The sequence below is a fragment of the Alosa pseudoharengus genome, unplaced genomic scaffold (assembly GCF_046254945.1).
Source record: "Alosa pseudoharengus isolate Yale_2024_CS ecotype anadromous, Long Island Sound unplaced genomic scaffold, YU_APseudo_1.1 YU_APseudo_1.1_scf_24, whole genome shotgun sequence".
NCBI lineage: Eukaryota > Metazoa > Chordata > Actinopteri > Clupeiformes > Clupeidae > Alosa > Alosa pseudoharengus.
Window position 1 is genome coordinate 10,708,933 of NW_027468689.1, and position 27,725 is coordinate 10,736,657.

At 46.7% G+C, this 27,725-nt stretch overlaps 1 protein-coding gene across 2 annotated transcripts; it reads right to left on the minus strand.

Moving 5' to 3' along the window:
- Positions 1-927: 927 nt before the first annotated feature.
- On the minus strand, positions 928-27,725 carry LOC143141925 (protein FAM222A-like). Of its 2 annotated transcripts, none has more exons than XM_076302605.1 (3): positions 27,669-27,725; positions 15,399-15,529; positions 928-4,095 (listed from the first exon to the last, which is right to left on the minus strand). In XM_076302605.1, the coding sequence occupies exons 2-3, from the start codon at positions 15,493-15,495 to the stop codon at positions 2,612-2,614; spliced, it is 1,581 nt and encodes a 526-aa protein (XP_076158720.1). In that variant the 5' UTR covers positions 15,496-15,529; positions 27,669-27,725; the 3' UTR covers positions 928-2,611. The 2 variants fall into 2 exon arrangements, with proteins under 2 accessions (XP_076158720.1, XP_076158719.1); XM_076302604.1 differs by lacking the exon at positions 27,669-27,725 and adding an exon at positions 26,749-27,360.

Here is a 27,725-nt window from a genome sequence, read left to right on the forward strand (position 1 = left end):
AGTCCCCCAGGACCTGCAGAGGGATCAGGCAGACACAGGCTCCTGGGTCTGCCCACAGAGAGTATCAGAGCTGGGCTTGCTCATCTGCCCAAGGGGGCTGCTACATCCAGGCCCAAGCCCAGATCCAGTTGATAACGGAGGCAATAATAGAGGGAAATGTGCAGGATATTAGGGCCTTTTGGCAGATGGCAAGGTTTTGTTTCATGGTTATTTATGGGGAATCAGCTGGTATGTGAGGAGGCTCTCAGTGCAGTTTCAGTTCACATGTTAATTAGAGTGTCTCCCTTCATGTTGGTGGAAATTCAATTGCAGAGGGATGGAGAGAGGGGTTAGTAGGTCACCAGCTTCAGCTCTCAAAACCATCATGTGTGAAACAAACACATTATCAGCGGCATCCATCAGAAACCAAGCACAAAGCAGCCTGAACCTGAGGAGATTAGTCTGTCATTTTACATATCCTGGCTTTGTGCAAGGCTGAATACTTTCATCTTATTTCTGTACCAGGCCAGGGTTGCACAGAAAACAGGCAGAACCACCCCCAAAGAAGCTTTGAACCAGCCCTGTGAAGCCTAGAAGATTTCTATTTCTAATTCATTTCTGACTCACAACACCAAGGTAATACTTCTCCATTATGCGCCAATTTCAGACGTCTTGCTAATGTAGCGTGAAGTGTTCCGATTGAAATCAAACAAAGCAAAACTACAGAACTGATTACCCTGGATAGGGAAATGAAATCGTGCTGGTAAAAAATGCTAATGATGTTTATAAAGGATTTTTCCGCCTGGAAGATGAATGTTGTGCCGCAGAGATGAGGTGCTGCATATTGCTCATAGTTGCACTCAGTAACTCCACATCAAATGAGGTTGTCAAGATATCAAAATAAAAACACCACCAGACTTGTGTAAAAAAACATCCCTAAATTAGATTTATTTGACAATCTTAATTATGATAAGGAAGTATGCTTGGGAAGGAGTCATACATTGTAAATAGAATGTAAATAGAATTGTTTCAACAGCAGGTGGAGAGAGGGCCCATTTGTTGACAGTATAATTGCACTTCATAAAATCTAGCCCATTGTGTACCGTGTCTTTCAAAACATACCATTGCTCAATACAAACTGAAAATACATCAGCAAACTCACACGAAATAAAAATGAGGGAACGCATTAACCACAGGTGTCTCCCAGGCATACAGTAATAAAACAGAAACAGTGACTAATTTTGTTACTTCAATAAATATTTTAAAATGTAAAATGACACTGGAAAATAACTTTCTCCCTTTTCTGTCTCAAGCAAAGCAATCGGGTTCCAGAAGATTTTGCCATGGATGCAGATAGAGATGCATGGGGTTTTACCAGTTTAGCTGTTTCACACATCCACACACACATTCAAAAACAGCAGTGTGTTTCCAGGTGTATCTGCATGATACATGAACAGCATGGACGACAACACACACACACACACACACACACACACACACACACACACATTCAAAAACAGCAGTGTGTTTCCAGGTGTATCTGCATCAAACAACATTCTTAAACTACATCTGGGGCATAAAATAGAACCACCATGACACCCCTCCGTTACAGAAAAAAGGTTAAAAAAAAAGTCAAATAATTTCTTAAATACTTTTGCTCATTAGCAGCCTCAAATGATTCCAACATAACACACACAAAACAGCTTATTGAGGGGGATACAATTCAAGTTTTAAAGTTTTAAATAAATCTTTTTTTTTTCTGACCCCTTCCCCACTCCTCAGATCATCTTCATCAGTTGCTATGCTCATAGCAGTGCAATTGTACATCATAATTATTATGATTATAGTACCATTTCAATAACAAATCTGTCACTACGGACATACAGATTTATTTTTTAAGTTAAACCACGTTGACCTGACAATGACATATACCTAAATTGGGGTAGTACGAAAAAAATTATTGAGCCCTAATTTGAGGGGAGCACCGTGGTTGAAACAACGGAGTTGATAAAGTCCTAAAGTGAACCCCTAGCAAGCTAGCACACTCTCATTCAATCGCATCCCTGAAAACCCGTAAATGAATGTAAGCGAATGAGAATGTGCAAGCTAGCTAGCAGTCCATTTTAACCGCATGGATATTGAGATCCGCTGGGTGTCATCGGCCAGTCAACGTTACATTACCGCCCTCAAAATAGGGCTCCTGTGAGTCATTTTTGGCAGCCTTCGCAGGGGCACTCCTTCTGGCAACTACTGGGTCATCTCAAATGCAAAAACAGTCCAATGGAGTACAGTGACAAAAAAACGTTCCCTGTTGGTACTCGAGTCTGACTGACAAAAAAACTAAATCAGGCAAATGGTAGCAAACCCCTCAGTTTGCTCAGTCCAGTTCTATAAAGGACAAGTACAATGCAAACAACGCCACAGGATCGATTTCAGTGTCAGTTCCAGTCGTGGCTAGCGATGAGCTCCACCGATAAGGCGAGCCCCATACCGAAGAAGAAGACAGCCATCCTACAGCAAGTCTCTCCTAGCTCTCTCAACGTCTCCTTCAGGCTAGCTTGCATTGACATGCTATCATGTCCAGCCTCTCCGTTCACCACCGCTCCCAACGATTCCCTCCGGACACTTGACCTTATCTGAAGACGGGGAGCTGGATGTGTGCGGGTTGAGGGTCGAGGAGCCGAGTTCCCATCATGCCGACCGAGCCGCCCACCGCCTCGTAGCCCCGGCCCAGCATGCGCTCCTTGATACAAGGGGGGTGGATCTCACTGATCAGGCACTCCAGAGACTGCAGGCTGCTGCTGAGCACCGAGGCGTGGCACAGGGTCCGACTGGGGGGTCCGATGGGGCCGCCACCACAGCAGAGGCCCAGGCTCCCCCGGTCGGCAGGGTAGTGCTGGGGGAGCACGTGGGGCTGGTGGTGGTGGTGGTGGTGGGAGTGGTGGTGGTGGGGGTGGGGGAGCCCCATGGCCGAGCCGAGGGGCAGCTCCAGGGAGTTGTAACAGTCGCTGTCCGGGGTGGCCAGCACGCTGTTCCAGGGCGGCGCGAAGAACTGGCCCACGGAGAACTCGCCGTGCATGGCCGGGCAGTGCAGGGGCGAGGAGCCCACGCGCTCCAGCGAGCCGCCCCCAACCATGCCACCGCCCCCACGGAAGGCCAGCTGGGGGACGCAGGTTTCGGGGGAGCGGCTGACCACCGCACCGCCACCGCTGTTTGCCCCGTACATCCGTAGCGCCCCCTGGTGGTAATGCTGATGATGCTGCTGCTGATGCTGCTGCTGCTGCTGCTGTTTATGCTGTTTGTGGTGCCATAGCGCATAATCCACACTGTCCATATACTGCCCCCCGGTGGCTGTGTCTGCACTCTGCATGGGCAGCACCGCTCCTGAGTAGGCCAGGCCACTGTGGGGGGGGGCTGCCAGGGCGAAACCCGAGTCCGAGCAGGTGACGGCGGTGCCCCCGACACCACCACTGCCTCCACCAGCAGCGGCAGTGGCCGCCTGGAGAGCAGGGCTGGACGTCTGGGCCTCGCCGAGCTGCTGTAGTCCCTGGGTGTGGGCTGCGTGGGGCGGCCTCCCCATGTGTCGCAGCAGGCTTTGTACGGGGATCTCCGACTGGGGCGCCAGGGGCAAGCTCTGTCCCCCCGACACGGGGACCACTGAGGCGGCCATGATGACGTTGGGCGGCCCTGGGATGTTGGACACCTCCAGGGGCTTGCAGTGGGCCACGCCGTAGGCCTTCTGCCGGAGCCTGCTGGCCACTGTGCTGTTGGCCGGCGGCGCGTACGGAGCCACGGCGATGTGGGCGGGGGACAGCTTCGCCCGCTTGCCCTCGGCGTTCTTCAGCACGCCTTTGCTGCTGCCGCCGCTCACCGTGGGAGTCCTGACCACAGCCAACAGGCCCTGGTACCCGCCGGAGTACGGTTGCGCGTACGGGCTGTACCGCGTGCCCGTGGTGTCCAGGCCATTCACCGTCCGGCTGATCTGCTTGTGCTGCGGGACCCTGATGTTGGTGGGGAAGATCTTGATGGACAAGGGGTTTTCGGCCGCCTTGCGGGCGAAGGCGTCCAGCTCAGCTGGGGTCGGGTACCGCGGAGAGTGAACAGAACTCATCTCACCTGTAATCGACACATACAGATAGAAGAGCAATTAGCTTCAATAGAATTCCCCCAAGAAGATGAACAGCTACACAGACAGCTATTACTCATTTCTTGTTTAATTTTTCTTGATTTCTCATTTCTTTGTTTGTTTCCCCTTTCATTTCTTGATTTTTCATTTCGCGAATACACAATGACAAGACATAGCACTCAAATATGCCTTTCCCCCCAGAGTCACACAAAAAGATGGCTGTAATCACCAAGATATTATAGGCTTACAGATCAATTTCCTAAGGATTAGCGAGGCATTTTTATAGGAATCACTGTTAAGGAAGCATAGCTGCTCATGTCCTATGGGAGCATATGGGAAACCACACAACAATAACAAGTACAGAGTACAGAGCGAAGAGTAAAATGAAGGCTGCCTTAAATAACATGGTAAGCGATGTTGGATGACGTCGCGTTTGTTTATTTGTTTGTGATTCTTAGCAGATGCTTTTGTCCAAAGCAACTTCAATTATGTTTGAACCAAAGACCAAACAAAACACAAGAGAGGTAAGCTCACCCCTCCCTTCAGTGCTCCCTGAGAAACTCCACACAGTGTTTTGTTATCGTTTAGGGCATGGAGAATGGAGAGCTAGTGGATCGTGAGAAGATATTTGCGGAATGTTACAAAAAGTGTACACGTTAAAAATTGCTTAGCATCGCTTACCGCAAGCTTAATAGGAAGGGGCCCTGATAATGAACAGTTAAAGACATTTGTTTCACAGAGGGCTCAATATGATGGCACTAAAGCGGTCATGGTAAATGTCAAAAAATGATTAGTAGTACAGTGTGTGTGTGTGTGTGTGTGTGTAAAAAATGAATAAGATAAAGGTGTTGAATGGAAGAAATGGCCAATAAGGTTGAAGTTATTGGGAGCCTCTCTAACGTTACTATCCCTTCACACACACACACACACACACACACACACACACACACACACACACACACACACACACACACACACACACACACACACACCCCCACACACTCCTCATCTCCTTTGTTTCCTCAGGAGGCTACTCATCCTCCGACATCTGCATCTTTTTAAAAACTCATTTTGTGGAAGAAGACACCTCGGGCAATGTTTGATCACTGCATTATGAAATTAATTCTATCTTTTTTTCTGTGCAAAATTGGATTACCCAGGGAAATCAAGGAATGGGAGAGGAGAGGAGAGGAGGGGGGGTGGTGGGGGTGAGAGTGAGGGAAGAGAAAAGCCAATTTTCCTGCAGTGGTTGTAGAATTATTGGCATTCGCCTGTGCAACATACTAAGAGCCACACAAGCAGAGAACAAGAGTAAGTGAGGGGAATCCAACACAACAAAGAGGCACAATTACACATTCGATTTGCTCCATTATCTCAACACGGAAAGATGAGAGGCAGGGTTGTGGCATTTTTATGGTCTTCAAACTTCAAAACACACAACCGAGGAAACTAGAAACAATCTAAGCCATGTACAGAAAAACAAACAAACACATTTTGTCTAAAAATACCAGTTTGACTTTGATTCGTGTCTTACTGTCTGTTCTTATAGCTTACTGCAGATATGAAGTATAGGAATGCTCATATCAGTTCTCTCACAGTCAGTCACACCCTCTCACTCTTGCTCTCGCTCACACACACACATACACACACACACACACAGAAACAGACACTGGTTCAGGCGAGACAACATGTGGCAAAAGCCCACACCTGTGCAGCAGCCTAATCTGGTCGCTGGAGCCATAAAGAGGGAAAATAGCAATCTCCACGGGGACTTAGATTCAGCTTTGTTACGGAAGGGCAGGAGGGACACACAGAGATTGGATTTAAACCACATTATTCAGGCAATTTCATGCCTGTTTAGCCCACTGCAACAAAGGAGAAGCCAGAAAAAATCCCTCCATTTTGAGTAATAAATCAGCAGGAGCATATCTCTACCCCCCCCCCCCCCTCCTCAAACTGACACGTTTATGGAATTCCTGACAGAGAAAGAAAAGTGTCGAAATTAACCCAGATTACTCGGTCGTCAGCACAAAAAAAATATAACCACCCACTGTAGCCTTCACAATGGGCATATCGAGAAGACGGAAAGAACCGGGGGGGGGGGGGGGGGGGGGCGCCAAACAAAACATTTCATTTCTTTTTCAATAACAAGCCCATTTGAGAAGGCCTCCTCAGCCATGCAAGGCGAGCGCTTGCTCCTTGTTCTCGATCAGGATTGATTTGGGAGTTCATTTCATTCCAGGCCTACAGTGAGCCTCCAACTGTGAAAATGATTCAATCTACAAGATCCATCTCATAAAGGGAATAAATTGGGTATTTAAAATGGAGGGATATGGGGAGAGAGAGCGGCAGACTTCGCTTCTCTGCCGAGGTTTGAATGGGTGGTTGATTCCGTATGCAGCAGCGAAAAAGGAGGAAATCCAGCCTTATTTACCACAACAAGAACTCTCCAGAAACACCCCATAGAAAACATCAACTGGCAAGCGAGACCGGAAGAAAGGTTTAAGTGAAGCCATCACCTCAAAAAGAAGCTAAGCGGCTCTGTGTGGTCCTGAAAGTCCTTCGCGCCCCGCACAGGGCTAGTGTTTTTGCCTCTGCGTTTTTTCTTCTTCTTCTCACCCCACACTTTAAATTGGGTTTGCTGTTTTGGTAAACACTTCAAACGACTTAGACATTAACCAGGCTTCAAAGGCCTTCGCGCTTCATAAGTTCCAGGGATTATGGGCTCCTCAGAAGTGCAAAAGACCCCGAAGCCCCAAGCATATGCCACCAACTAGCTGAGGGGACCGTAATGCCACTGACCCTAGCCTCTCCACTCCTCCCCACAAGAGTCCGTCAGTCTTTACGCTCATGATTAGAAAATGCTGTGCAGAAACCTCGCTGATTACGCTGAGCTAACTCCATCAGAGGAGATCTCGAGGTCTGAAGCGGCAGAGTTATTGCTTGCGCAGCTGTTCCTAATGAGGAGGCTACATACCCAACGCTGAATTGAATTCATGAGCTTCATGATTCAAGATGATGACAACAAGAACAAGTCAGCCTCTCAGCCCCACACAACTGCTTAGGTGTGCATGTGGGACAACCGCATAACGCAATACCCCTTCAAACAGGACTAAGAATCAGAGGAATAAGAGGAATAAGAATAAGACACATTTCCACATTTGTTAAAAGTGCAGTATATTTCTGCTTGAAAGATGGCTCCCATTTAGAGGCAGTGGCAGCCTGGGTTTTGTGGTGGTGAATGTCTTCTCTTCTGGTGGCCACAGAAACCTGTGTGTGTGTGTGTGTGTGTGTGTGTGTGTGTGTGAGTGCGTACATGCATGCAAGAGAGAGAGAGAGACAGAAACAGAGACAGAGAGAAAAAGAAAGAGATGAATGTTTCTATCCTGACTTGCGTCATGTTGCGCATTTCATCTTTCTTTACAAATACTTCCATCCTACAGTATATTCATATGGCCTTTCATGTCTGCTGCCTAGGGCCAATTTTCCAAGGTTTCCAACAGGGCATCCACTTAGCATTCTCTGGAGAAGCATTTAATTTCAGTTGGCACCTTGGAGATCTGCTGCGGCGGAGAATCAAAGAACCCCTTTAATTTACTCCAACAGCTCTCCAAATGTGCCTATTTTGAGAAAAAGCAGCAATATGGATATAATTAACCTGAAAATGGACTGAGATTGAGTATCTGCAGAATGAGAGACCCCCCCCCAGCAAAGTTCATTCTGTGCGTCACTCCGTAGTGTGCCAACCACACCTGTGATTGTTTAGCTTCACAAACACGACACTTATGAGACTGCTGTGACAGCCGTGGCTTAATACCAGGAATTTCACAAATGAAAGACAAGCTGAATGGCGGGGTTTTAAACACCCACCACCCCACCCGACACACACACACACACACACACACACAAAACTGTCAGCCACAGCGAGACAAAGGGAAGAGGAGGAGGAGAGACCAAGTGCGCTCAGCCGGCGAGGTTCCTTTAGGAAGGGACTAACATGGGGAGGTAATTAGCACTCTAACCTTAAGCACTTAATCACCCCCGGCACGCCAACCGGGCTAAGACCCAAACCTAACAGCCAACCGCACTCAGGAAAAGAGGTGGGGAGGGGGCGGGTGGGGTTGCGGTGTGGTGAGCTTTCGTGTTGGAGCAAACCCTCTGCTCATGCAAATCCCACTAAAAAAATAACACCAGTCGCTTAGCAGTTGACCCGGGCCAAGGACAGTGTGCGGAGCTGACAAATTTACATTGTGTAACTCGGCTAAGCAGCTTGCACCTCCTGTGCAGAGGAGATGGAGGTGGAGAGGTGGGGGACACACCGACACACAATCGCCAAGGGCACAGACACACACACACACACACACACACACACACACACACCACACACCACACAAACCCACAGGGTCACACACACACACACACCCACAGGGTCACACACACACCACACAAACCCACAGGGTTACACACATACATATACATGTGTGTACCTCGTCTTCTTAATGTATGCATTACTAACACATGTACTGTAGTTAAGTAAGTATACGTATGAATGAATGTATGTATGTATGTATGTATGTATGTATGTATGTATGTATACAGTACACAGTACATATAAATAGGGGGAGAGAGAGAGAAAGAGTAAGGAAGAAAGAGACAAACAGATGGATACAGTAAATTGATATATAAGTATTAAATGAGCTCACACACACACACACACACACACACACACAAATTCAGTAGATCAAGGGCAAGAAGGGGTAGTCACATGGAGCTGGGCAGCGAGCGTGACACAGAAAGCAAGGTCGTGTTCTCAATCACCCACTGCTCCTGATGGCGACTCCCATCACAAGGCACTCTGCCCCCAGAGGCCGAGATAAGTGCGAAATCTCAATTAAAACTCCGCTAATTAACTGCCAACACAATCTGAAATCAAATGAAGTCTTTTAAGTAGGCCGCAGACGAGAGCCAATGTGTATGTGACTGTGTGTGTGCTTGCATTTGTGTGTGTGTGTGCATTTGTGTGTGTGTGTGTGTGTGTGTGATAGAGAGAGAGGGGGGGGGCAGCAGGGTGATCAAAGAACTGAAGAGGGTTGGTTCCGACACAAAACACACAATCGGGTCCTGCTAACAGGGTGGTTTTCGACGCTAGACTTCTCCTGACCTGTCGTAACTCAACCTGAACCGCTTTGTGCCTTACCTTTCAGTGAGCGGCACGGAATGTCAACAAAGCGTCTGAGCATGCAAGTTTAAGCGTGGATTTCGAACAAAAAAAGCAAAACAAACAATAAAATAGAGGACATGCATTCTGCTATGATCTGGCACCCTGGCCTCAGGCCATCCCCACACACGACGCACTCAGTCCCGGTAAGCTGCCTAATCTTTTTTCCCATGGTCACGCTTAAAGCAATACCCTTCAGATCAGAGCGGAGAGACCTCACGGTTTCGGAGCGGTTTGAGCTAACCAGCGATTAACCAGGAAAAACAAGCTCATAAGCCTTCGTCTATAAAAAGAGAGTTGGAGCTACCTCCGAACATTTTCCACTGGTTCTACGCACATAAACACTGGCGACACCACTGTAAGCACACACAGGAGCAGTAAAAGTGGGCATCCGACATCAACACCCCACCCCCCCCGCACCCACCACCCCAAACCTACGCAACAAGGAGCCGATTCATCATCAGAAGCAATCAGATACTGGTTCGGCCCTAATTTATCCAAATGCAATTATGGGCAGAAACTTGGAGCCGTATCAAATCTGAGCCACACAGATGTGCTCTGGTGACTCCGCGAAAGGCAGCTCGGGCGATTATCTCGCACCCAGAGGCAATAATGAGAGCGCTTTCATCGAGAGATTACACTTTTAGTCAGGCCCCCTCTTTCACTCTTTTCTCTCCCTCTCTTCCTCTTTCTCTCTCTGAACATCCGACCAACTCTTACATGATGCATTACCGTCGCTACCCAAGGCCTCACTTGACTCCGGGGGTGATTAATATGCAATTAAAACCCGGATTTAGTCGCCATGACAACTGCTTGTACCAACACAGAGGGGCCTTAGAGCCATAGCCAGTGATTAAGACCCATACAATTAATAGGCTCCTCCCACATTCTAGTGCTTTAGGCAGCTGTCAGCGAGCTAATATCCAACTGCTGGTGCTGACTCAAAAGAGCAATCCCCCCCCACCCCTCTCACATCCTGTGTCTTGTGTTACTGGATAAGCGCTGCGTGAGTTCATCCTTTTATGCACGCACCCTAAGGCAGTTACAGGTTAACAAACTCCCAAAGAAGAGAGAGGGGGGGGGGGGCACTGGGTACACTCAGAGCACAGCGGATGTGATGATTGAGTGGAGCCTGTTGTTTCTGAAACGCTAGCCAACACACGCATACACACAAAACACCCAGTTTCTATTGTGCTTCCCTTCCCTTAGCCAACACACACACACACACACACACACACACAGCACTCTGCTGTAAAGAAACCTCCAATAGTTTGATGTCAGTTTGAGCGAGTGAGTGGTACCATAAAGCCAGCATAAACAACACAACAACCATCTGAAGCCTAACTGGCCTTCTAGACAATCACCAGGGCCCTGTCCATCACCAGAGCCTCAGCCAGACCACGAACAGTAGCGATGCCCACAGCAGACATGCAGTCTCACTCCCTGTTCACAGCAACAGCCCCCTGGGCCACTCTGTATTAATATTAACAGACATTAATGCTAACAGACATAAATCCTGAAGCGGGGGAAACTGTGTGCACAGGAGCCGGACTCGGAAGCTGCGGAACCAGAATGGTGGACGGAATGCTGGCCGTTAATTGCTTTTTTGGTTCCAGACCGGCGTGCGCACAGACGCAGTCGCCCTGAGGGAGCCTCTGTCTGGCCCACAGCACAAGACCAGAGCGCCATCCTTATCCAGAATAATGGTGCACTCAGGGTGAGGTCATCCTGACTTGCTAAAGCAGTGTTAGGACTCATGGTCACTTCCACTTAACTGAATGAGTAACTTCTGTGGTTCTATTGCATTTAAATCTAAAACTTGTACACATCTACAGTACCCTGAATGTGAGAGAGCAACCCAGGGATGTTGTACATATCTACGGTGCACGATACAGCCAAATATTAGTCAAATACTTGGTGTAAAAATGACCCTAAAGATGTATGTGCATGCTTGTTACTCCATATAGTCTTGTAGAAGAGACAGTTCTGTCCAGGCTCGCTCGTCTCTCGCCCTCGCTGGCTTTGGGTTTGGGGCAGCCTCCTCCAGGAATGGAGGGACCTGAGGGCTGATTGTTTCTTTATCAGTGCCTGAAGAGTCTCGGGCTCCGCCGGCTCTCGCACAGGCTCTTCGCACAAGTGTCACTCTCCATTTGTGTCCTCGGCTGCTCAGATGACTCGGTGTGTGTGTGTGTGTGTGTGTATGTGTGTGTGTGTACGCCCAGGGAGACGCTTGTCTGAGACTCCCTCCCTCCCTCCCTCTCTCTCTCTCCCTCCCTCTCTCTCTCTCTCCCTCCCTCCTTCTCCCTCTCTCTCTCTCTCTCTCTCCCTCCCTCTCTCTCTCTCTCCATCTCTCTTTCTATCTCCTAGTCATTGCTTTTTTTTCTGCGAGAGGCAGGCTGCCACCGTGGGAAAAGGCGTCCCCGCTCCAGTGCTTTTCTGCCGACGAGCGACGAGCCGCTCTCCCTCGGTGCTCTGCCCATTAGTGCTCATCCGTCTGCGAGAGAGAGAAAGAGAGAGAGAGAGAGAGAGACGGACCAAACCTCATCTCCATCTTGCCCACTTTCTCCCCTCTTTCCCCCCCTCCTTTTAGCTAATGCTTCAGTAAAAGTGGAGAATAAAGAGACTCAATTGCAGCAGGACTTCTAAATAGCACATATACTCAACTAGGACTTGTCAGAGGACCACACACTAACAGGGCTGCTCCCACCGTTTCCACACATCTTTGGCACCTCGCGCTCACACACACACACACACACACACACACACACACACACACACACACACACACACACACACACACACACACACACACACACACACACACACACACACACACACACACACACACACACACACACACACACACACACACACACACACACACACACACACACACACACACACACACACACACACACACACACACACACACACACACACACACACACACACACACACACACACACACACACACACACACACACACACACACACACACACACACACACACACACACACACAGAGAGTAGTAGCCCCCTTCACACAGTGACAGATTCAGTTTGCAATCCCACAATGCTCTGGTCCCGTTCCCCTGGGGTGTGGCGTGTCGGTCTCGGCTCCCTTCCTGGGGAGATGAGAGTCACCTGGCGGTGCCAGGCTAATCTCCTGCCCTTTCAGAGATGGTCGCGCTCCATGGTCCCGTGGCTGCCGTGGTGATGATGCACAGCCACATACAGGCAGAGGCTTTAAAAGCCTATAATGACTGACCTGTGGTAACTGGACCCTACTTGTGATTCCCTTTCATAAATGTGTGGAGGACCTTCCAACAAGTCAACATGTGGAAGGTACTCAAACTCAAAAGCTTAAACATCTTTTTTTTTAAAAACCCAACCTGTACTTCCACTTTTATCAGTTACTAGAGCTTTCCAAGAACTGTAACATCCATTCCCATTAGAGACACACACACACACACACACACACACACACACACACACACACACACACACACACAGGCTTCAGTAAGACTCCTCAGAGCCTGTGTGCTGAGCTGTAAATGAGCAGGGAGATGGCCATCTTAGGCAGAGGGACCTGCGGGTCCTTCAGGTAAACAGAGTGAGAGGGCTGCCCGAGGCAGTGCCTGCGGCAGGCAGGGGCCGTCTGTTTCAGCATTTAACAGACAAGATGCTGCGCTGATCCCTGATGAATATTTAATCACACAGGGGCCCCATGGATGGATGTGTGTGTGTTTGTGTGTTTGCATGAAGGGTGGGGGGTTCAATGTGTGTGTGTGTGTGTGTGTGTGTGTGTGTGTGTGTGTGTGTGTGTGTGTGGTAATTGGCACAGTGGTAAAGACATAGAACACTCCAAAGACCTAGTGACTGCAGAGGACTTTTTTTCTTCCTTGAAATTGGTGCCTTTTCCACTGCACATAATTTCAGGAGAGCTGCATTATTACGCCATATTAACAAAACATCATCAAAGACTACAGAGAAAAAATCAGAAGCATTCTATTATGTATGCCTTTTGTGTAATAAAGTATAGTCCAATTCCAGAGAGCACAATTAGGTTTCAGAATCATGTCCAAATAACCAGGGAATAATGATCAATTTCTGCTGCTTTCACTAGCCTTTGAGCATACAGACAGATGAAATATGCTCTCATTAATTATGATAGTAATGTGCACTGACAGTAATGATAATTAACAGTCTTTGAAATCTATGTTTGTGACATGTTAGACCACATAGGTTTAATTCAAAAGGGGAAGACGGGGGCGTAGAAAATGACTGCTTCAACTGATTGGTTTTGCGTAATACCGTCTGGCCCCATTTTCCAATGTGCTATTATTTTAGATTAACTAAGTGGCAAAATCCTATCAATACAGCTTCATGTCTTGCGGCTTCAGCCTTCGTACGGGCGTGGAGGCTGGAGAAAGCCCCAACCGAGCTCAGCTCAACCGCATGAAAAGGTCACGGCAGATTTTATGACATTTAAAAGAACTCCACATTTTTTTTCCATCTCCATGGCTTTTATCTCCATAGCTTCCATGAAAAAAAAAAAGCCTTGCAGAAACAAAACAAATATGGAATCCCTGAGCGAAAATGGCAGACACAAACTCCCCCTTTCTCTAACCACTGAAAATCATTACATTCCCAAAATCTCTCCAGCGCTGTCCAGTTCTGTTAAACTGTGACAAAAGTTATAACTTCATTACGGACATAAAAGGCAGGCCATGTAGCCACGCTAGCGAGTCTGACTGAATATTAATCTCCATGGCCTTTCAGTGTTAGCCTTCCCCCTTGCAGCACTGCTAGCCCCAGACCCTGATCCTCTGAACTTTGTAATGCCAGGCTGGTGGAACATGTGATGTGCTAGGTCACCACAGTTCGCCCTTGGACACAGAGAGAGAGAGAGAGAGAGAGAGAGAGAGAGAGAGAGAGAGAGAGAGAGAGAGAGAGAAAGAAAGAAAGAAGCTCCAACACCACAGGGCTTTGCTGAGCCGCGCGGCAGTGTTGATCAATGCTCTCATGAATTAAATTAAGGGGTGGTGTGATGGGTGTCACTGATACGAGACCGCCTGGAGGAGTCAGACTGATCCAGGGGGAAGATAAGCCCTTCAACCTCCAACCACCCCGACCTCCCACCCACACCACCACCACCACCACCCACACCAGGAACGAACCAAGGTGAACCTCATGAGCTGAGACTCTTATCTAAGGTGTTAGATAGGGTCAGCGTTGCCTCTCCTCACTCTCCTCCGCGGAAAGAAAAAAAAAAAAGAAAAGAAAAACAAGTCATGGAAGCCTAATTAAAAACCACCTCCTTTCATCACCTCCTCCTCTCAGCTCTCTCTGTCTCTCCATTCTCTGCAGCTCTGCAGGCAACAGTGGCCTCTCTTAGGCAGCGAGCAGAGGAAAGGAAATTGGTATTGGTTTTGGTTCTGGTTGATAAATCTATTCCAGGCTTGGCAGCGCGTCATGCTGAGACCCACTGGAGTCCTCCTCATTGTTCACGCTAATCAATGAGGCTCCTGGCAGATAGGCCCCACTGTGCCTCTGTTTGGGGCTCACTTCCTGACAGGGTCAGGCTTTCCCCCCCCCCAAAGCACTCTTAAACAACCAGCTGCACTCCTCACACACTGTGAACTAACTCATCATTGTTCTTGCAGAATGCTATTGCAACTGCATGGCAACCAAATGGAAATAATGGCACCAAATGTCATTGAAACAAAGCATCTCAGGTGAGACAATAGTTTCTGCTTTTAAAAAAAAAATGGTGTTTGAATTGTTGAATTGAATAGTTTTGACAGGTTGGTTCCCTCTTTTGTGACTGTTTTGGCTGGTTCTTCAATTTAACAGGTTGATCTACAAATAAATGTAATACATTCTGTTTGCCTGTGAACTAGAGTTGAATCCAATTTATCATGCAAATTAAAAAATATTGAAATAATAATTTGCATGACCAAAACAGCAGTCACGCTTAAGTGTTCTATTAGTGCTAAGCTGACCAATCATCTCTGATATATCCGCTTACACATGATGACCTTGTGGTGCGCCACAACATAAGGCCTGGACTTACTCTTTCGAGGGACGGGCAGCTGCAGCTCTGGGATCTTGCCACCCCCCATCAGATGCTGGGGCGCGTGGGTCTGGCTCCTCTGTAAACACGCCAACATGTTGAGGTCTCCGCTTCTGCCGCTGGGTGCCTCTCTGTTGGAGAACCAGAAAGAGAACAAAAGAGAGAGGGGAACAGAGGAGAGAGAGAGAGAGGGAACAGAGGAGAGAGAGAGGAAGAGAGGAGAGAGAGAGGAAGTGTTAGCATGGATGAAGAGATCTCTTCCTGGTGACCAGTCCTTGTGTCAGAGCACATCAGCTCTGTGAGCACTGATCATTAAACGATAGCTGGGAGCTAGACTTCTTTGCTTTTGGGTTTGTTCTGAAATTCCTTTGGCACGGCTAGCTGCAGACAAATGATATATTCTCTGAAATGAAATAGTCCAGAAATCTCCCAAATATACCCCCACAGGCACTATATATGTGTGTGTGTGTGTCAGCTGTGTATGAGCAAATGTGTATGTATGCGTGTCAGTTGTGTATGAGAAAGTGTGTGTGTGTGTGTGTGTGTGTGTGTGTGTGCACATGTCAGAGAGCCTATGTGTGTGCCTGTGTGTGTGTGTGTGTGTGTGTGTGTATAACAGAGTGAGATTGTGTGCTTTTTTGAGTGTGGGGGGAATATGGTGCATGGGGCTCTGATGACGGGACTAATCAATCTCCCAGCAGGCTATAAATCTCGCTGCCGTTTCCTGCTCCGGCGTCTGATAAAAAAGCTACAAACAGCAAGCCACGGACAATAGAGCCAGCCTGGAGATCTCCTCTCCAACATCACATGGTGTTGGGAATCACATCCAATCAACATTTCAAATGGCAGACAGCTTTAGCCAGTAATTTCATTCATTAAGAATCAGGTTTGATGGCTTTGTTTCTTGTGAATCCAATTATGATTATTATGTGAATTATTCCTCTTGTCTTGATAAATAGGTTTAAAAATTCAGATCTTTAGATTGATAGCACCTCGCCCCACTGAAGGTTAAATGACACACGTATAAAGGAGCCTTCGCAGTTGTTGTAAATATCTTTGAAGACCATTCTAGAAATCATGTGTATTTCCATGACAATGATTTCAAAATCAACCAATACAAGCGCCTCCTGCAGTTTCCGTTATTCTTAGGAACAAAGTAAAGTGCCACAGTTTAGGATATTCACCCTTAAGAGATGAAACTTGATGGAAAAGACCACCGAGGGGTTTAAAGCATATAACATGGCGACAAATGGCGCTGCCTTTAAAGCTGCCTTCTTTGTTGCCGCTACGTCAGGTGTACTGCTTTTTCCAACCCTCCCATTTTTCCTGATGCAGTTCCCCAGGTCCACGAACAGCCACAATCAATATCCTTCAGTTGTTACTTGTAGCGGGGCCTGTACTGAATGTATTAACATAGAGCGTACAGCCCTGTTTGAGTCACCATGAGGACTGGATATTCCTGCATCAGCACGCTAAAATGCTGAGATGAGCAATAAGGAACTTGCAGAAATACCCAAAACAACAGTCTTTGGTGTTAACCCATCATGGAGCAGCACTACATGCAAAAGGTTTTTACTAGGACTCTGGCATTAGGTAAGGATGGAAAAGTCTTTAAAAGATAGTTATCATGAGACAAAAATGCCTCTGTATACCTCTGTATTGCTCTTAGAGGTAGGTTATGGCAGGCTTATTATAATAACCTACAAACTACAATTCTAAAGCTAACTTTAGAAGCTAGCGTTCTCATACCACATGCAATTAGAAACAAAACCGACATCCATTCTTCCAAAAGTAAACACCAGTGGGTGGAAACTAAAGTATCAAAACCTCTCAATATTCTGTTCCTTTTTCTCACCCTCCCATTCCCGCATTTCTTCTTCAAACAAGCTTATTGCTTTCATTTCACCTCTGTGGCCACAGGGCAGCTTAGCCAGCCCTTGACTAGGAGGACTCCACTCCTCCAAACCCATCTGTATAAATTTGATTACCCACACCCCTGGGCCCTCAAAGAGACACACTGCCTTTCATTCCAGTCAGGTGCCGGCAGAATCCCCCATCAACACACACACACACACACACACACGCACACACACACCTCAACAACCCCCTGCCCTTTCAACATGCCAAGCTTCAGACTCGGTCTCGCACTCGCACCCCCATGACCCACTCTCATGTGATCACAGGCAAACCAAGAAGCTACAGCTTCTCGGACTCTATTTTGTGAGGGTACCAATTTCACAACAGGCACCCGGGGGGGGGGGGGGGGGGGGGGGGGTTGTAAAATAAAAGGAAGGGGATCTCCTGGGGAAAGCCTGCCTGGCTTTATCAACAGGAAATGAAAGTAAATTGCGAAACCTCCTCCCATTATTCCCTTTTATTTGCTCAAGGATGAAAATGCATCAGCCATCTATTTTCCTCCTTCATCCCTTTTTAAGTGAACGAGGGCTTGGCTTTGTATGTGTGTGTGTTTGTCTGTGTGTCTGTGTGTGTGTGTGTGGGGGGCTTTTTCTGCTCTAATCCAGACAGAGAAAGTGAAGGGAGTGTGGGGTGAGGGGGGTTATACTGTATATGGTAATACATTTTATTTCTGTGTCACTTGCTCTTGTGGTAATGTTCTTGTAACAAACTCCCTGAGGTCTCCCGTCAGATGGAACGAGCCGGTTGGAGTCGGCGCCTCTCCTCGGGGGGCTTGTTGTTGCCACGGAGCGCTCAAACCTGCCATCTCCATCTCCCTTGGTCCCTCCTCTCGCTCTCCGAACATCTCCATGTATAAAAACCCGCCAACTCCGGGTCCACAGCGAGGTGACTGCCCCAAGTTGTTTTGAGTGGCAAGGACGTTAAATCCTTGCTGCGTTTCCGTGACATCAGTGATGGTGATAAGACACCTTATCGGTCGCGCGGCTGCCCGCAGCCGAGGCTGGTGGGAAGATAAGCGTCCCGCAATGCCTCGTCTGATCCTTTGTCTCCTAAGGATTTCTGATAAGAGCATTCTGACAGATGGATCCTCCCCTTTGCCTGCCCATGCCAGGTATTTTATTTTGCTTTAGATCCTTAAGCTAACAGGGGCAGAACAGCAGGAGGCAGTCTAATTGTACAAGCGCAGTTTGAATGGAGTTAGGTGCTGGGGGGCCGTGTAGGGAGATAACAAGGTCACGGTGCAGAGGAGTGTGGGGGGGGTGCGTGTGGAAAAAAGGGGGGCTGCAGAGCCCTTTTTCAATTTCGGTGCCACGGCGATATGGCATGATACCTCTAAATTCAATCCCTTCAAATCCTTGAGAGAAATCGCATGTGGAGAATAATGGGAGATTAGAGCACCAATCAGCCTATAAAGAAAGTGAGATAGCCCGCCAAAGCGGAGAGGTTGAGCTTTCCACCAGTTTAGTAACCCCTGGCCACTCCATTGTGACGGGGGCCCATTCAGTCAGCACCATGATATGCCCGACTTCTATTCCTCAAATAAAAAAATAGGACAGTTTTATGGTGGACTTCAAACATATGGGCTTGCTGCTCCAGACATAATCTTCTGGAGTAATGCCACTGGTGCTGTAAGGTAGTACTGTGCCAAACGGAATGTATAAAGTAGGACGGGAGGCATGAAAAAGAAAAATTAAAGAGCCAACATCAAAGGACCCATCAGTTGTGAACTGTGTGTGTGTGTGTGTGAGAGAGGGGATCAGTAATTGTACATAATAAAGTAGTGTGGCATATTTGAAGTCTGCATGTGGTTTGTCTCTGTGGTTCTAAATGGAGTTGCACATCAATGTCTCCTCTACCTGACACCCTGATCATTAGAGAATTCGACGGCACTGACTGGGTCAGCCATCCCAGACAGTTTCATAGAAGCCAGTGGAGCCATTTTCTGCCCACACCCGTCTTTAGTTTAATTGCTTTAATGATGTCATGGGAGAGAAGAGGTTTGGACAGACACCACTGGCTGCTCGTGTACAACACGAGATTCCCGCTGAGGCAAAATCTTTTACCCTCACTCGCAGCCAGACAAGATCAGGGTAGGGAGGAGAGAATGATTAGAATTTAAACTAATTGGTAACATGCTGAGTGACTTTGATCGACCAAAAGACTGCTTCAAGTCGAGATGTCCCTCTTAATTCCCAAGGACAGGAAATGAGTCAGCAATGCACAGGATTAGACACCTGTTTCGCAAAAAATGAAAAACTTAACATGTTTTACCCCTCAGACACACGCTCTCAAATTAGACTATCTTTCAGTCCACAGGCATCCTTACGAGACCGTGCCTTCGAGCCCTTTAAAAATCGGCCACGTGAACAGACTTCGGGACTGGCTGCGGGCAGGTCTCGACCTTTCCTAAGCCTCCTCCATAATGTATGTATACTTTAAATGCTGATTGCATTAGGCCTCTCCCGTTCTGGAAGATGATCGCGGTCGACTTCCTGTAAGTGACTGGGTGACCCCTCCACCCTTCATCTCATCCCCATGCCTGCCTCGAGGCAGAGCTCCGCTAAATCAGAGCCAACTGAAGGAAACAGCCTCCATGGCCTCTTCCCCTATCTGTTATATATATATACACTGTATATAAATTGAAAGAAAGTGCCACAGTGAAGGAGAAAAAGAGAGTGAGATAGACAGAAAGAAAGAATGAAGGGGGGGGGGTGAGAGAGAGACAGAGAGCGTGAGACATCTCTATTTGGCTTTGCAGCTCTCCGTAACCAGCGGTTAATAATTAGATGATAATGAAAAAAAGAGGTTTAAGCCAAGACTTCTTTTCTCTGGCTGGCTAGATAGGATTAGCATTAGAGTGCTATGCTAATTCGCCCTTTTTCCCCCTTCTGTGCCCCCCCCCCCCCCATGGCCCTATGGCCTCTGGGTAGCCACGCAACAGCCAATCAATGCTCGTAAAATTTCAGTAACCTGATAGTGACACCACTTTACTGGGGCTTTGGAGAAGAGAAAACGATAACCACAGGCTAGAGGTGCTGTGCTGAGAGGGGTGTGTGTTTGTGATATCTGTTCTCTTAATATGAACAGATATCGGAATAGTGCAAAACAAGTCATGTGATGAGTCAAAGTTACCTCAACGTTTAAACAGATAGAGACAAGTTCCACGTGCATGAGGACAGTGGCACTAGACCAGGGCGAATGTTCTACACCCACACACTCTTCAGAATCCACAGTTTCAAAACAATACTTTCAATGAGGTTAACCCTACAGTGAAGTGAAAATGAGGTCCATTGAATTGAGAACCTGTCCCCACCACACATGCAGGGAAAACAATAGGTAAATAGATCCATATAATTGAGGTGGCCTAGTTTGATGCTCCTCTGCACCTTTGTCTATAAAGATCTATGGGGGGGAAAGTGTTGGAACACGAACATTAAAATGGCACATCAAAGCTAGTGTGTCTAAATCTGCTCTCGTCTGAAAAGAGAAGTTGGCTGGCCAGTGGATGGGATGAAGCAGTACTCTGAATAGCACACCCTCCCCAACCACAATAAGAAATGGCATCCTATCCAAGTAATGGACAGATAACTATGACACCCCCACCCCTCCCACTGTCACTGAAAGAACAGCCAGGCAGGGAATATGACAGACAGCGACGCCGGATTCATCTGCAAAAATGCTCTCATGCATTTTTAATAGAATCAATTACTGCGGGATTAGGCGATAAGAGACTGTCCCTGTTCATGATTCTAACAGTCGGCATAATTGGTATCAGAGTGGGGAGAAAGAGTGCGAGATGGAGATGAGGTCTTTAAACAAGCCAGTGCACAAGGGAGCGGACCAGCCAAAACCAGCAGCTCAGCCACCGCACAACAATGGATTCGCACAAGCAGCGCCGCCAGCACCACTAGCCTGGGGAGAGAGACTCAGGGCTGCCGTCGCCTTTCGCCAACACCAGGTACCACAACAGCTCTGCACCTTCTCAAAAATTACAATTTCCATTAACAATAGTGTGTGTGTGGAATTCATGTCAGGGGAAATCTCAACCTGAAAAATGTAAAAATGGAGTGTATCCGAGTTGAGGTTGGAGGTAGGTTGTTTTAGGTGGATCTGTTTCTCTATTCCATGTATTGCTAGTATCAACGGGGTACACCAGGAAATGACATCAATCATCAAGACAAGTACCGTACTTCATAAATAGAACTTGATAGGTGGTGCCCAAATCTATTCTATGCCCTTATCTTCCTCATGCAGAGTCATTAGGGCTCAGCAGTTAGAAGCTTCCTGGAGTTGCTTGATAGATCACAAACTTGATTTTGAGTTGCAAGACCAAGATGCTAACTAGCAGAAAGTATGCATAATCAATAAACCCCCCACTTCCTCCCATTTCTCTGGTAGTACGCAATAGGCACACAAAAGCCATTAATAGTGCCATTTCACCTTGTCTGAGTAATTATTTTTTATTATCAAGAGTAAGTGGGAAACCATAAATTACATGCAAGTAGAAGACTTTAATTACTGAAAAGAAAGAGCACTGAGGATTTGTTGAAAGTCGACATAACACAAGCTTGGCCCTGTGCCTTGTGTTTCAGCTTGGAAAAAGCTTTTTTATAATTCAAGTATTTTCATCCTTCTTTATGGGTTTATTTGGGCTTTTGAATGCCAAGCACTCCTCTGATGTATTGTTTTTCCACATATGCTTTGCCACAATACAGTAAATGTTTCGGGAAAAACAAACTACAAGTGCTACATTGATACAAGAGAAGGACGCAGAGCGGTTGAAAAAAAAAACCCTGTTATCCAGTGTGGAGTGGCAGATGCGTGGGCTAACTGCACTGTTGGCAAAGCAGGACTGCCATGACCTTATACACCGCAAGGCTCCGGTGGGATAGGCCTCCCTGAGATCAAACCCTGGCCAGAGTCAGGGACACAGAGAAGGCAAACAAGTTCTAATCTGCTGCTTGGCACACACTCCGAACACACACAAACACACACACACACACACACACACACACACACACACACACACACACACACACACCAGGGTCAAGCTGTTTAATCACTGGGCCTGGTCGAGCGGCATCTCTCCTATACTTCTTGCTTGTGCCAGCCAAAGTAGTTTTTAAAGTTGGACACCATCATCACGTCAGCCTGGTGAACGTTAAACACTGTTCACCAGGCTGATGTCCTGAGGTGATAGCTGAGGGTTGCTTTGAAATAGCACTCCCGTGCTCAGAGAGTAATAACTTAACAATTACTGTCAGACTGGTGGTGATCAAAGGACAACAGCTAAACGGGGGACCTTGGGGGTGGGTCCTGACTTTAGGGACCACACGGCTCCTGCTGTTGAGTCTACAAAGGAGAGGAACTGAAGGGTGAGAGTGTGCAATAATGTGTTACGTTAATAAAAGGTTGGCCACTGTCTCCCTCCATACCACCCCCCCCCCCCCCCCCCCAACATGCAGCCCCACCCCCACCCAACCTCACCCCACCCAGCAGGCCACCAAGGCAATTCATTATGCCGTTAAGGGTCAGCGCTTCCTTCAAGTCATTAAAATTGTTAATAAAACAGGAACTCATGGAAAAGATTGGCCAGAACGTCTCCCGCAGGCAGCGCGAGAGGCTCTTTTCCATGCTTAATGATCAAATGATCAGCTCGGCGCGGAACAACACGCTCGGAGTAGTGGGGGGATGTTTTGTGAGTAAAATGGGCCATGCTTCACGTGTTAATCCAAAGTGACCTCTACCTGCTGGCAGCGCGGCATTGACGGCAAAAAAAAGCTTGTTCCTGGCACGATCGGCCATTAGGACGACCGGCTTCTGACTGCAGGTTAGGAAATTGTTCAATGATCTACTACAGAATGGGCCCCACAAGACTTCAAATGCCTGCCTACCGGTCCACCTCCCTTGTTCAAGCCTCAAAGTAAAGCTGGCCTCCCTCAAGCCATAAAAATAAAAAAGGTGCAATTAGGCAGATTTCACAGGATGGCAGCCAACCAGTAATTACCCACGACATCCTTAGCAGATAAAAGGTGATTACCCTTGATGCAGGGAGGGGGGAATTGCTTAGCAACCAGAAGATTGACATTATCCCTTAGAGAGGAGCAAGGTGACCGGCCATTTGTTCATGGCCTCAGGGAGGTTAAACACACACACACACACTCAAATGCACACACACATGCACACGCACACACACACACACACACACACACACACACACACACACACACCTGTGTGTAGGAATACACAACAGCACACACAAAATGATAAAACTCCTACGAGTGGTACTTATGTCAGTATGAAATAATGACAGACATGGTAGCAACCATACATCAAGATAAATCATCTTGATGGCAGACTATAATGATTTTACCACAGTCAAAATGCTAGGGGCATCTTCTCAAGCTCAAACACCACCGCTCTATTTTATTATGATATTCTTCATAAAAATCGGAGCCTCATATTTCCATCCAGACACTTCAAAGAATCTACCATAGGATGAGAGAGAGAGAGTATATTTCAAGACCTTACCTGCAAAATCATTAGATTTCCCTTTAGCAACATTCAGTTGGCCCAATTCCAACTCAACAGCTAGCCTACTTCCACCTACTCTCCATTCTTGTGTCCATATATGATACTAAGACAGTGACTACCCGGGCAGTAGAGATTGAATGATTTTAAATCCAGTCATTTCTCTATAGAAAAGTTATGAGCCGGGACACATTCATCAGGCCATTATAAATGAGGACCAAAGGAATGGGAATCGGAGATGATTAGAGCACAGAACTTAACCGACCGATTTGGCTTTCCAATTCCATTCTGGCTCCATCACAAATTTCTTTTTGGATGCCAAATTTGCCTGATTAGATTATGACTGACGGGTTTTGGTTGCAAAACGAAAATCTGGGGCCCACTTAACGAGCCAAGCAGGACTGAGATGAGTTGACGAACAGGGGCAGACATGCATGGAAATGACAAATTCCATCTCTTCATATGCGGGGAGAAACTGCTGATTAGGCACAAAAAACAACCCAGGGAATCCCGGAGAGACGCATGCACCTCGGCAGTTGTCCTTCCTCATTTGGCTTCAAATATTAATTATGGGGTACATTCACCCTTGAGAGTTCCGAACTAATCCATACATGCTCAATGCAAATTTGCCTTGTTTTAAAGATAAACTACATCAGAAAAAGGCCATGGAAAAAACAAAAATGCAATTGGCCTCAATGCAATTACATTGACTTCAAATGTCAGGATTTAACATTCAAATGTTTCCAATGCTGCGTGAGTGACAAGCAGAAATAATATTTTCGGCTTCAGCTTTTCAAATCACAGCCTGTCAGATGGTAGGAACTGGGTAGATTAAAATGACTGCATGTCAGCCAGAACCACAAGCACAATATGAGGAGAAGGGGGTTGGGGAGGAGCGTGTGGCCTTCGCAGAGGCACTTTCCTCAGCCCCCCTGCCTCAGCCATGACAAATCACCCCTGACACTCATCAGTCTTCAAGCATAAATTATCCATTTTGTTCAATTTCCACTCCAGTACTTTTTCCAGCTCAAAGAGAGGATTTCAACCTTGGCAAATTGGCCAATAGTAGAGTTCTTTGGACAGACATCCGCCTGTTGTTTTTAACAGAAAATATGGCAGACTCTTTGTACCGGAGCCATATGGATAGATTGCTACATGGCTCTGCTTTGTATGAACAGCTGACAAACAAAATTCTCTGACTGCTTTGTGTCCATCATATTGACCACAACTTGGCCTGCAACATATACTAGTTAATTTAGCTTATGATCATATGTGCACTCCTAATGATATAGACCTATTAAGTCAGATCAAAGAATATTCTAACCTTTCTTCAAACGCTCCAAGGGTGATCACTAACTTAACAAGCTTTGTGATGACAGTGTCAAGACATCAAACCACATTTCCACTTCATCAGCAGTTAGAAATAAGCTTATAGTGTCCTTCTCATTCATGCAAAAAGGATTGTCCTGATGGATTCTCATTGAACAATGCATTCCATTTCATTTCATTAGTGGCATGCAACTCAACGAACCACTCACTGCTAATAAAATTACACCTGAGCAAAATGGCAGGACCACAGCACAATGGCTGTTTAGTGTTGCCAAGCATTTCACATCTGAAGAATGTGGCATGGAGGTGATAAGGCCTAAACATCCAAGAGACATGACCATCTCAGCATCTGGTGGCTAAGACATGTCTTAGAGGTCTGCAGGAGATATATTTTTGAGTGAAACAATAAAACCAACTCTCTGGACAATATCACACACACACACACAAAATATGGTATCTTGAAAAGGAAATATCCTACTGAACACATCCATCCTTCTTGTTACATATTACTATATTACTATGGATTGCACTTTCCAGCAATCTCTGCCATACATTCAGTCATGAATTTAAGATGTTATTGTTGCCACTGTCTGCAACGAGTCTGTTTCTGCTCTTTGGACCCTGCCAGGAGCAAGGGAAGTGTTCTGCTTGGTTGGTTTCTGTGGCGCAGCAAAAAGGCCAAAGAAGGATCCAACGGACTAACACACTCGTGGATGGTCATGCCCCGAGCATTGTGACCGCAGCTTGCCAACGTTGCCAGAGCCGCTCTTTTTTCCACACTGGAGCGATTTGGTTATCTTTCAGTTCTTGAGAGAAACTGACACCATATAACAACTTCGTGTGAAGGTGAATGACACAAAAAACAAATGCCTTCTTAACAAACTGAATGGATTAGTTTAGTCAATAATTAGTTTAACCCATCTTACAGAGTGTGCATTTCTATTTTAAACACACCAACAGCTCGAGATTACCTTGACTGGACCTACATCTGGCAGCAGCTTGCATAAGAAAAAAAACACAACTTTTCACCACGGCTGTGAAAACTCAAATTTTCCCACTACAAAGCAAACAAAAAAGAATTTCACACCTAGGCCTTTGCGATAAGACGCGTACGGACGCCAGCCTTTAACTTCTATGCCCGAGGTGCGATGAACCTTCCGTCAGCTCGCACAATAGAACTGACAGCCACTCGCTGAACACTTTGAAAGGCCAGTAATATACTTCAAAGCATTTCCTGTGGCCACCGGCATCCTGGCGCATAAGGCCTCCTTTATTGCAGTTTGTGCATCAATCGCAAAACCATTTCAGTCACCTGACCTGAAAGACAAGGCGCATTTCCGACAACACGCTATTCAAGGGAGGCTCATTTACAACAGGGGACTGTCGGCGCGACATATGTTTCGCTTAGGCTAAATTCAATGGATGGGCTATACAACACAGCTGATAGGGTAGCCTAACCAAGACGCATCGGCTACAGTCTTCCCACAACTGCTTACTCCTTTACATTTACAGTCATTAATCTAAAATTCACTCTGATGCTCCAGGTAACCCAAGGTAGAAAGAACATATTTACCATTAACTGGGTCCGGGCAAGAAAATCCACACAGGATGCAATCCAGTGCTTCAGAATGGTTCAGTCCCGTGACATGACACGGGTGGCATCGTGTATTCCAAAATTCCGCAATAACCTTTTCCTGTTTACTTCCTATTATGATTCGGTCGACTACCCTTTTGGATCGCCTGACAACACAAAAGCGCTGTCGGTGGATAAGGTGGTTCCATACGAGATCTCGTTTTGAGGCTCGTTTGCGAATTCTGTGTCCACCAAAACAGTAATCCAAACCAACGCAATAGTCCCACGGCAAAACAAAGGTATGCTACTCCAAGGCGTAGGTCGGCGAAATAATTCCCGTTAGTGGTCCGTGTACTGCATAGGCACCTTGATGTAAGGTATTTATGTTCATCCCCCGTCTGTCCTGTCCTGCATCTGCGATAGTAATTGGACAACAGCATAGATAAGCCTGAATGGCTTGACGAAAGTAACATAACAACGTAAAAAGAGCACTTTCCTAGCAACCTCCTATTGTAATGTTACCCCTGTATTGTAACGTTTGCGCTTTCAGTGGCTGAGCACCGGAAAAAACTAATAGGCTAGTTATGATACACCTGCTACTGATTGAGCTACTGTAACAGATCATCGCGCACAGGCTACATAGCCTACCCTACCACTGCAATTCATTCTGAACATAGTATAGTGGGGGAAAACGGGTTACACCAACAAAATGGTCACATTTTGCTCGTTGTTATTACTAAAATAAACACATTTATGAGAGATTGTTTCGAGTGATAACAGACTACCAAATCTTAAACCATCATACGATTTGATCTACTTGTTACCGATAGGCTACGCAAAATAGTTACACTATTTCTCCAAATAACATCTAAACAGCGTAATAACAACCTATAAAATGCAAGAAATAAGAAAATAATAACCATGTAAGAGGTAGATGAAAGCTATGGTCTTTCCATCTTCTCCTGTCCTCTTCCTTA